Raw genomic sequence first — 11,806 nt, forward strand, 5'->3', positions numbered from 1 at the left:
AAAATGTATTCAAATTGATTCTGAATTAATGTGACTAGATGAGTCTTTCTTGGTAACCGAACAAATAGATATGATTCTTAACAGCTTGTCAATCATCAGTCTAAATTAGTGCAGATTAAAAAGGTGTAAACGTAATTTTCCTACTTTTCAAACCTAATTCAAACGCTTAATTACATTTCTGCTGTTATATCTGGTTTCAGGGGAAATATAAAGTGGATGAAAGCGAACTACCAAACGATTTCAGACTGGTTACGAAGTCACGTGGTTGGAATGCTATAAATAGCACATGTGCCATTAAAGAGCAAAACATGTATATTGCACATTTCAATTTATTTTTATCATAGAATGAACATTAGATATTATTGTACATAGAGTTAATGATGTATATTTTGTTGATTAAATATAATTTGTGATATATGTAAATTAAGATGATGTTAATTATAAATATTTGATATATTAAAAAAGATATATGTCGTTTTGTCATATGAAAGTGTTACCATGTAATATTTAACAAAACATATAATTATGATAGTAGATCGAGATTATTAGAAATATTTTCATTCATGATCACTTGATGTTTTGTAACCGTCATTATTTTATGTTAGTTCAAATTTTAATTTGAAGAAAGTAAATGTAACATTTAAATCAATATGTTTGATAACAAATGTGTATATATCTGTATGTAGAGATATCAATCAATAAACTATAAACTATACAATACGTTATATATCTTCTGATAAAGTATAGATATACAATCTAAGAATACACCGATAATCCGAACACTTGCGTCCCAAACCCAAACCGTTGGAATTGTGAATTTCTCGGATATTGTTCACAGAATAATAACTCCGTTTCCAATATTTTCGTCCGATAACTTTTTCTGGACTATAGGCGTCTGTATTTATAATATTGGGTCTATTCTATATCTATGTAGGTTAAGTTCTAAAAGTAATATCCCGTCTTCGTTCTTGACCTGATGTTTAACAAAGAATTAGGATGCATTAGAGCGACAGTGTATCGCAGACCACATTGTTATTCTCTGTATACTGTATGAGTGTTAGATTTCTGGTGCAACTTTTTGCAATTTACAGTTAGGAACGAAATCGCGGATTTTCTAAAAAAAAAAATATATATATATATATATCTTTTTTTTATTTATTTTTGTTTTCAGTTGCTGAAAGTGTCATTTCCGTTATTTTGATGAATTACGGAAAATATTAAATTTCGCGAATTTGGATGAATCAGAGAATTTCGCGAAATTAAAACCACGGTCAATATTGGGAAATATACAGAACATATAAGCCTTTAAAACGTAATTGCACCATTACTCCTCACAATCGAAATAAACATTTTTTGCTGAATTATAGGACAAGACAGTTTTATAGCACATGCCGATTGAGATACTACCATTTCAGCTTCGTTGAATGGGAACTATTTCAGTTTCGCATCGGAAACAAACCAGATTATACATGTACTAATAGTGCTGAATCAGTGAATCCGTGAGTAAATCATCATATTTGTCTTTCTTAAAACGATAACATCAACGTTAGCCAAAGATCAATACTTAATTCTCAGTATTTCAATTTTCATTAGTATTTTTCGTCCTATTTTCCTGAATATAACACAATCGATTGAATACAATATTTTGAAGTGTGATGAAAATAATTGTGAGTTCTTTGATTATTGTTTTTGTTATTATCGAAATAGTGTTTTTAACATACACAGTATTTCAACAATTATCCAAGCTAAGGTTAATTTTTTACATATTACAGAGTTATCTCCCTTGCAGGTAGGTATCCATTGTAACGTCATCGTTTTATGAGCGAAACGTCGTTTCATCTGGAAAGTATGACATTACACTCGCATATGACGTCACAATCGATAACTACCACAAGAGCAGATGACTCTTTGAAATACAAACCAAAAATGTTATGTCCTCTATACATTATGTAAGATTACAATTTATTTTTCATATGATAATAACATTATCCGTGTGCGTTGTCATTGTCTCGATTACGTATAATTATATAATATCATTTGATATTTTCTTTTGTGTTTACAAATTGTAACTTTATATAATAAATGTACAGTGTTGTTAGTTGTATCTTTTGTTTAAATTATGTATATAATATACAACTTTATGTTTTGTACTATGTATCGTATTACATACGTATTCAACATTAAAACAAAACAAAACTAGGTTTTCATGTTGTCATCTTGTCATTTAAAAACAGAGTTGGAGTTCTACTTATCTGAACGCTATAGTCATGCATATCGAAGCAAATGTAGGATTGCACAATTAAACTTTTGACCTGATACGGGGAAGTACTTAAGCTTGTAGTTGTTGACGACACGGGAAAATCGGATATATAAAGTCTACGACAATTACTGAAAGCAATTAATTTTATATACTGTTTTTTAAAACTGTGGGTCCAATTTCTCAAAACAAGTACAAATTTTTTCGGTCGTGGTAAATGATATCAGTGCAGTTTTTCATTTAAGTTTAAAAAACAAATTGATTTTTTTTCGGGAAAGAAATGCTGCAAGTATAATTTGGGGGAAATTGCAATCCGAATGGTATTTGTTGACTGGTTACATTACCGCCACTGGTAACATAACTATATTGTATGACGTAAGCAGGCGACATATTTATATGATTGAAATCGAAATAATCATTTAATAAAAAAGAAGTATTGATGAAAAGCAATAATTGGTGACTTTTCCTTTAAAAAGTGTTTACATTACTAACAACAAGTAAAAACAGTTCCAGGTTCCGACCATCGTCGGAGACCCACGGGTGATCGCACTACACTACGTTACACTTATCATCCCTGGGCAAACTCCAGGTAAAATCGTCGTAGGTAATTTATATGCATGAAGAATTTGATTGGTTCCAGTACATTTTTGCGATGGGATTTCATCCAATCAGAGTAAGGGTTATGTACAGTATACGGCAGCACAACAAAGTTGGCCAACACTTGCACCTGGCAAATGTTTGGTTACACGATACTGTGAGCGCACGAGCGGTGTATACACGTGTGTGTATGTGCCAGTAAACTATGAACAAAAGTGTTGTTAGCTTCGTTCATAGCAGTATAGGACTTTATAAGGTATTTTTGTAATAATATTATGCTTTATTAGGGCAGATATAGCTATTTTCATTCGAGTGTTTTATACTAATGTAACAATTAGGGCATACGTATGTTGTAGCTCAACGTCATGGAGCCAACACCGCCTTGACCTACAAATTGAAACCAAACACAGCTGGTTAACACTCACCGTGGTCAACGGCTCCATTCTACCTTTGGTGTCATACCTCCATACTCACAATATACCGCCATGACCTATGTGGTCATATGAGATCGTTTTGGAAGACAGAGATCTGTATGATTTGTCCTTGATCGTTTTTATACAAAACTCACATGTTATTTATGGGCGCCGCCATTTTTGTTTATCTTCAAGCTAATAAACCAGTCTTATTTCTGAAGAGTTCCGAACTATATATCGAGTATTCTAACTGGTCAATTATTGTGTGTGAATTAGCATATTTTACGAGGATTTTAAGAGGAGTTTGCCCACGGGTGATAAGTGTAGCGTAGTGTAGTGCGATCATCCGTGGGTCTCCGACGATGGGTTCCGACGAGTTTCGAACTCGTCACCTTCTGTGTGTTAAGCAGACGTGTTCACCACTACACCATGGAACCTTATATACACAGTTTAGTATACATAGGCTCTAGTCTTATATGATAAATCAATTTATTATTTTTCTTGGTTTTTCCGCCAATTTCATTGGACGTCGGTATCCCACGTGACCCCCTATAAAACAATGATCGACTGATAAAAGTTGATTGAAAAAAGTTGATTGACCGATCTGTCTATGAATAGATAGGGATTTCCCGATTCAGTGCATCAAAGCGTCGAAGTCATTTAAGCGTTTGATTGCGACATGCATTGTAACGTTGATAAATTAAGCGTTTCTAAGATGCCAATTTTGTTGGCAACACATTTTCGTCAAACATAGCGAATGACATACAGACGGGTTTGCCTCTCTGCCGGTAGTCTTGGTGAGAAACGAAACATTTTAGAAAGCTACAAATACAAATATGTAATTATGATACAGGTTATGTCGGTGCTTTTATTTAGACAGTGATATATATAGCTATACACGTCGTTTATCGGACATTGAGAACTATGATTATGAAAACTAGAATCTACAGTATCATGATGCATTCTCAGGATAAAAAAAGCTCATGCATATTTTATCCGGATCGGCCACCGTGAATATTAATTAGCTGCCGTTCTAGGTGTTTGTCATAATGGGGCTTGTATTGTTTTAACGACGGCACTTTGTATAGATGTGTAGGATGATTTCGAAAGGAAAATTATCGCTCTTTCCAACGGTAGTAACCGTTTTTATGACAATGTACTAGAAATGTGTTTTATAGCCGCTAAAGGTAGGCGGATTAGATATTTGAGTCTAAAATTTTGCCACCCTTCTCGTATATAGTACCATGTAGAGTATGTTTATCGGGTTTTTTATCTAGAGCTCTAAAACGCCTAAAATGGTCTCAGGGCACTCTGATTATGTAATCTGGAACTAATTTTCAGATCCCTGTGGCAAAATGTAGCCTTTACAAAAAATAGATCATTTGAATTTGGTACCTCTCTAAAAACACACTAAAATCGGTTTTGAATCCAATTGGTGCATGTACAATGCTTCAAACCATAAACGTTATCCCAAGGACTTCATGTCAACCATTTGTATTATTTCTGATTTGTTGTTTTTTTCTGATGTAGCATTCTTATCAATACAATTTTAGTCAATGGAGGTTACCCAACAAGTGACCATTACTTATCATGTTTCTCAAATTCGAGTTAGTTAATTTTAAACGTTTTATCGCATAAGTATTGTTGGAGTTATATCATTTGGTTTTATTTGTAACGGATTTTATCAACGGGATAACTAAAACTAAAAGTGTTATTTTATACGATTGGGAGAGTGTTTGACGCATTTAAAGCATACCAAATACAAAGCAAGCATTGACTGTCAATAGCAAAGAAAGCATTACATGAAATTTGTTTTTGACATAATTTATTCCTAATAATGCAAATATAAAGCGATATTATCGATATGATTTTATGACAATAATTTGGTTTCATATATTACACTCATTTTCATTGGTTAGATCTTTGAGTTTATGTTTTCATAGACAGAGAGATTGTCCGTCGAGTATTATGACGTTATATAAAGTGGCACAGTCATTGCCAAAACTGATCTATTTGAAAATATATCAATGCGCTGTAACTGAAATTATTTTATTGTTTAGTAAGTAAAAACACTGAAATCAATGCCTAATTAGTATCGGATTTGTCACCTCTCCATTAAAGTCGGTTTTCATAAACCCAAAATATATTGAGTATAATGCTTTAATAATCTTAAATAATCAAACAACACATATTATAGATAAAACGTAAATACAAAATAACATTTATAGTAAATTCGGTTTTTGTTATGTAATTATTTCCCTTGGTCTGTTCCCGATCATTTAGGTTTTTAGTATATAATCTAGAACGAACCAACTCCAAGGTACAGTATACATGTACTGGTTCCGTAACTTTGTGGTAAGTGTTATTCGTATTTCCGTACTAAAATGTAGAGGATTACATTAGTATCTAGAGGTTGGATTTGTCAAATAAATATAACAATGGTATTGACACATTCAACATTGTCTTTATTTCAGTAACTTTTAAAACTAATTAAACATATCACGCAAAGTAGATTTTATTGTTTCAAAATTAAAATTAATGAATATCATGAAAACATCTTATGTATATCTATGGGAATATATTATTTTGACAGGGGAAGCTTAGGTAAGAAACTGTTTTGTTAGGGCAATGAATATCAACGGAAATCAGTATATGTCTCTTAATATTGATTACATAATAATCCCACTATAATTCCTTGTGGTGACAAAGCTTCTGGCCCACACAATAAACGAGAACCAAGAACAGACGTACACTTTAACTCATGTTCAATGTTTCATCTGTTCTGTATATAGTTTTTAACGTATTTTGTTAACGTATTTCTTATTTCCTGTGGGACATAAATGTTATAGAGTTGCCTTGTAGTGATCTTGAAATAAAACGAACGTTACCATGTCGAAGAAGTTGAATGGCTCGGAGTGGCGACTTCAGTGATAACAGCTTGGGAGGTATTTAGTGATTAATCTCAGAATGGAGGAGGAGGTGTAGGAAGAGAAGGGGGAGGAGAAGGGGGAACATAAAAGCAGAAGGAGGATCAGGATAAGGTGGAAAAAAGAAGAAGGAAGAGGAAGAGAATGTGAAGGTGGAGGAGGAAGAGAAAGTGGAGGAGGAGGAGAAAGAGAAGAGGAGGAGGAGAAGGAGAAGGTGGAGGAGAGGAGAGGTGAGGAGAAGGAGGAGGAGGAAGAGAAGGAGGAGGAGAAGGAGGAGGAGAAGGGAGGAGGAGAAGGAGAAGGTGGAGGAGAAGAGAAGGGGAGGAGAAGAGGTGGAGGAGAGGGAAGGAGGAGGAGAAGGAGGAGGAGGAGAAGGAGGAGGAGGAGGAGAGAAGGAGGAGGAGGAGGAAGAGAAGGAGGAGGAGGAGAAGGAGGAGGAGAGGAGAGAAGGAGGAGGAGGAAGAGAGGGGAGGAGGAGGAGGAGAAGGTGAGGAGGAGGAGGAGGAGGAAGGAAGGAGGAGGAGGAGAAGGGGAAGGAGGAGGAGGAAGAGAAGGAGGAGGAGAAGGAGGAGGAGGAGAAGGAGGAGGAGGAGGAGAGAGAGGAGGAGGAGAAGGGAGGAGGAGGAGAAGGTGGAGGAGGAAGAGAAGGTGGAGGAGGAGGAGAAGGAGGAGGAGGAGAGGAGAGAGAGGAGGAGGAGGAGGAGAGGTGGAGGAGGAGGAGGAGAAGGTGGAGGAGGAGGAGAAGGTGGAGGAGGAGGAGAAGGTGGAGGAGGAAGAGAAGGTGGAGGAGGAGGAGAAGGAGAAGGTGGAGGAGGAAGAGAAGGTGGAGGAGGAGAGAAGGAGGAGGAGGAGGAGGAGGAGGAGAAGGAGGAGGAGGAAGGAGAAGGTGGAGGAGGAGAGAGAGGAGGAGGAGAGAGGTGGAAGGAGAAGGTGGAGGAGGAAGAGAAGGTGGAGGAGGAGGAGAGGAGAAGGTGGAGGAGGAGGAGAAGGTGGAGGAGGAGGAGGAGAGAAGGAGGAGGAGGAGGAGAGAAGGTGGAGGAGGAGAAGGTGGAGGAGGAGGAGAAGGTGGAGGAGGAAGAGAAGGTGAGAGGAGGAGAAGAGAAGGTGGAGGAGGAGGAGAAGGTGGAGGAGGAGAGAAGGTGGAGGAGGAGGAGAAGGTGGAGGAGGAGGAGAAGGTGGAGGAGGAGGAGAGGAGGGGAGGAGGAGGAGGAGGTGGAGGAGGAGAGAAGGTGGGGAGGAGGAGGTGGAGGAGGAGAGGAGAAGGTGGAGGAGGAGAGAAGGTGGAGGAGGAAGAGAAGGTGGAGGAGGAGGAGAAGGTGGAGGAGGAAGAGAAGGTGGAGGAGGAGGAGAAGGTGGAGGAGGAAGAGAAGGTGGAGGAGGAGGAGAAGGTGGAGGAGGAGGAGAAGGTGGAGGAGGAGGAGAAGGTGGAGGAGGAGAGAAGGTGGAGGAGGAGGAGAAGGTGGAGGAGGAAGAGAAGGTGAGGAGGAGGAGGAGAGAGAGAGAAGGTGGAGGAGGAGAGAAGGTGGAGGAGGAAGAGAAGGTGGAGGAGGAGAGAGAGAAGGTGGAGGAGGAGAGAAGGTGGAGGAGGGAAGGAGAAGGTGGAGGAGGAGGAGAAGGTGGAGGAGGAGAAGAGAAGGTGGAGGAGGAGGAGAAGGTGGAGGAGGAGGAGAAGAGGAAGGAGGAGGAGGAAGAGAAGGTGGAGGAGGAGGAGAAGGTGGAGAGGAGGAGGAGAAGGTGGAGGAGGAGGAGTGGAGGAGGAGGAGGAGGAGGAGGAGGAGGAGAAGGAGAAGGTGGAGGAGGAGAGGAGAAGGTGGAGGAGGAAGAGAAGGTGGAGGAGGAGGAGAAGGAGAAGGTGGAGGAGGAAGAGAAGGTGGAGGAGGAAGGAGAAGGAGGAGGAGGAGGAGAAGGAGGAGGAGGGAGAGGAGAGGAGAAGGTGGAGGAGGAGGAGGAGGAGAAGGTGGAGGAGGAGGAGAAGGTGGAGGAGAAGAGAAGTGGAGGAGGAGAAGGTGGAGGAGGAGGAGAAGGTGGAGGAGGAGAGAGAGGTGGAGGAGGAGAGAGGGAGGAGGAGGAGAGAAGGTGGAGGAGGAAGAGAAGGTGGAGGAGGAAGAGAAAGTGGAGGAGGAGGAGAAGGAGAAGGTGGAGAAGAAGGAGAAAGAGAAGGTGGAGGAGAAGGAGAAGGTGGAGGAGGAAGAGAAAGTGGAGGAGAGGAGAGGAGAGGAGGAGGAGAAGAGTGGAGGAGGAGGAGAAGGTGGAGGAGGAAGAGAAGGTGGAGGAGGAGAGAGAGTGGAGGGAGGAGGAGAAGGTGGAGGAGGAGGAGAAAGTGGAGGAGGAGAAGGAGAAGGTGGAGGAGGAGGAGAAGGTGGAGGAGGAGGAGAAGGTGGAGGAGGAGGAGAAGGTGGAGGAGGAGGAGAAGGTGGAGGAGGAAGAGAAGGAGGAGGAGGAGAGAAAGTGGAGGAGGAGGAGAAAGAGAGGAGGAGAGAGGAGAAGTGGTGGAGGAGAGGAGAAGGTGGAGGAGGAAGGAGAAAGTGGAGGAGGAGGAGAAAGAGAAGTGGTGGAGGAGAAGGTGGGAGAAGGTGGAGGAGAAGGAGAAGGTGGAGGAGAAGGAGAAGGTGGAGGAGAAGGAGAAGGTGGAGGGAGAAGGAGAAGGTGGAGGAGGAAGAGAAAGTGGAGGAGGAGTAGAAAGAGAAGGAGGAGGGGAAGGAGAAGGTGGAGGAGAAAGAGAAGGAGGAGAAGAAAGAGAAGGAGGAGGAGACGGTGGATATGGAGTAGGTAGAGGTGGAGTAGGAAGAAGGGGATTTTTCGGACCATACTTCAGAGAATCAAGCATCGGAGGAAACGGAGGAGACGATTAAGACAATGAGGAGGTAGAGCTGAAGGAGGAGGATAGAGACAACAACCGCAAATTTATTTTAAGTGTTTCGATATACAAGTACATCAAAAAATTCCCATGACATCAACAAAAGTCGTTTTTTAGTTCTACCAGTAAAAACGTAATGTACAAAGTCAACTGCGTAGATATTGCTTGTTTTTTATATGGCCTGCTCTATGATTAAAGTGAATAGTCGGGCAAAGGAAACCAGTCTAAATGCGTTCTTTGGCCTTCCAAAAGTCATTGTATACCATAATGATGGTCAAGTTCTGCTTACGGTGTCCAGTTTTGACCATTGAAATTTTGGGGAAGCCCCCGTGTAAATTTAGCACAGTTCTAAATATAAATTCTCCAAACTCTTTGAAAACGAGGCTGCGTGGAAATGTCAACATGGACATGTGTTTCTCAGTCGTGTCGGTTTCGTTTCGTGTGATAAACCACTAATGCGGTATGCAAATTGTTGTTTTGAGATGATACATTTGATGCAAATGAAGTATTCTTACATTAATGACAATGCTTTGTAATCATTTTTCGATAAAAGCATCTTGTACATGGAAATCGACACAAATATTCGGCCGATGCAGAGATGGGGCCCCGGCAAGGGGCAATTATTGCAGCATAGCATTCGTCGTATTTTACATCAACCGAATCATGAAGGTTAAATACAAATAATCGTAACATAATTTCCCATTTAAAACCACACGAAAACGTTCCATAGAACGTCCATGCATGTAGCTGTCAAAGATGTGAAAATAAATTAGCTCATACATAGATATTTTACAAGTACAATATATGTGTTCAATTATTCGTGTAGTTTTTTGCAGAGATTTAATTAAATTATCTATGTCTCTGGTTGGTTTTTTTTTTGTAAACAATATTTGAGTTCTGGAGAGAGATGACATGAATGTCCAGCTGGAAGGAAAGAAACTTTTATGATGTATATGTATCGTACAATGTATATATGTAAACGTACATTCCATGTAGCTGCTATAGAATTACAACTAGGAAATTCTCTCAAACATTGATAATATTTAATTCTTCACATTCATGTAGGCCTATATGCTGTGAGAATTAACACATCATATATATTTCCAGAAAACATATAGGCCTACATGTATGTTACTTTCCTTTTCTGTTGTTTCCTGTTCTTTTTTGTGCTCTGGAGAAAAAGATGATTGAGTTGAAGAAAAGTAATTAATTAAGAGAAATGTGTACCACAGTACTTTGTCTGTAGCCGAGGGGTTCTATACTGTTTTAATAGTCCAGTAATTAATAATTAAATTGAAAATTTCAAAATTAAGATGAAATTGTAAATTCAATTTTTGAATGAAGTGGTTCCCCTCCTTTGAGAGTACACAGTGTGTATACCCTTTTTGGTTTTTAGGAATAATACCTGAATAGGAACCTGAAATAACATGACAATCAATCAGGTATGTGTGTGTTGGGGGGTGGGGGTGGGGGGGGGGCTAAAAGACAGAAGAATCATGAGGTTGGGAAGTTGTAACTTGAGTGGGGGGTTGAAATATAGAAGAAATAGCTACAGATAACTGGAAGTGGAAGGGTGCTTTATCATTGATCTGGTCATTGCATATTTGGGGTTTACATGGCTTTTTTTTGGTTATTTAGTCTCATTGATTTTGGAGCAACTTTGAATCCATATGGTACTGTATGGTACCCTCCGCCCAAGTCACAACTTCCCAATAGATACCACTTTTTTGTTTAGAACTCAAATCAAAGACAGATGTACATAGTACTACATACTACATTTTAGTCTATGTGTTTGTAATCACTGTTACTACAGTATTAATACATAAATGGTCTATGTACAAGTTACACATAGACAATAAATGTGAAATTTGGTTCAGACAAAAAGATTTTTAACATTTCAGATAACTTGCTAGTTTTATGGTTTTATTTATATGTTGAGTCTACTCTCTTGTAAAGTAGAATTTAGAAATCCTAAGACAATGTTATCTATATTGCTTAGCAGCTATATGTAAAAAAAAAAATCCTTATATTTTAAAAGAATTAATTGAAAAGCTATCTCACAAGCCCTGACAAACAAATGGGCAGGCATATGGATGCAAGAATTATGATCACTGGATCTAGAGGACTAATATAAACAAATATTTCTACAAAGTTAAACAATGAAAAAGTATTGCATCATAATTTTATTTAATGATTACAGTTGAAAGGAACATTTAATAAATTAATACTGTTCAAATGTTCTGTTCATGATCTTCTAGGTCCATATTGGAAAAGTTTACTTTCAAGAGCACTCAAATCAACATTCTTCAGTCTTCATATGATGCTAATTGTATGTATATGTATACATAAACTTGTATACAGGTCCAAGGGATGAACTTTCTGTATTCATGTCACTATGCATGCATGGTGCCTGAAAAAAAGAACCAGCAATTTTTTATACTGTTGAATATGACAAAAATTGAAATGATCAATTTCAAATATATATAAATGAATAAATGTAGGTTCATTCTACAGGTTTTTTTTTATTTTAGAGAAAACATTTTATAAGTTGTGAATGTGTCACTGATGCATTTGATAGAATCAAATATTGTTTCAAAAAAGATACAAAATTCATTATCTATAGTTCCAACAAAAATTCAGAATAATTATAAATGATACATGGCTGCAGTACATTTCAACTCTGTAAAGTTTGTCATATACACATGAACCAGGTACAGTTGTAATAAATATACAAACACTATTTATTATTATGACC

General features: G+C 38.5%; 2 protein-coding genes across 2 annotated transcripts in view; both read left to right on the plus strand.

The window, feature by feature from the left end:
- Positions 1-2,200, plus strand: part of LOC138305466 (aminopeptidase N-like) — a 53,520-nt gene extending 51,320 nt beyond the window's left edge. Inside the window, exon 22 of the mRNA XM_069245701.1 lies at positions 201-2,200. Within this exon, the coding sequence (XP_069101802.1) occupies positions 201-279 (79 nt within the window). The 3' untranslated portion in view covers positions 280-2,200. The remainder of the gene's footprint in view (positions 1-200) is intronic.
- A 4,594-nt stretch (positions 2,201-6,794) lies between these two features.
- Positions 6,795-8,963, plus strand: LOC138305582 (golgin subfamily A member 6-like protein 22; the record flags this gene model as incomplete). The annotated part of the gene is given in 12 exon segments (XM_069245887.1): positions 6,795-6,842; positions 6,901-7,023; positions 7,056-7,333; positions 7,404-7,423; positions 7,470-7,600; positions 7,633-7,942; positions 7,997-8,064; positions 8,125-8,185; positions 8,266-8,424; positions 8,477-8,642; positions 8,674-8,785; positions 8,835-8,963. Coding segments are annotated over 12 exon segments (1,605 nt in total), but the record flags the coding sequence as incomplete, so codon positions are not given.
- Between the last annotated feature and the right edge of the window lie 2,843 nt (positions 8,964-11,806).

Source organism: Argopecten irradians, chromosome 13, assembly GCF_041381155.1.
Source record: "Argopecten irradians isolate NY chromosome 13, Ai_NY, whole genome shotgun sequence".
Taxonomy (NCBI): domain Eukaryota; kingdom Metazoa; phylum Mollusca; class Bivalvia; order Pectinida; family Pectinidae; genus Argopecten; species Argopecten irradians.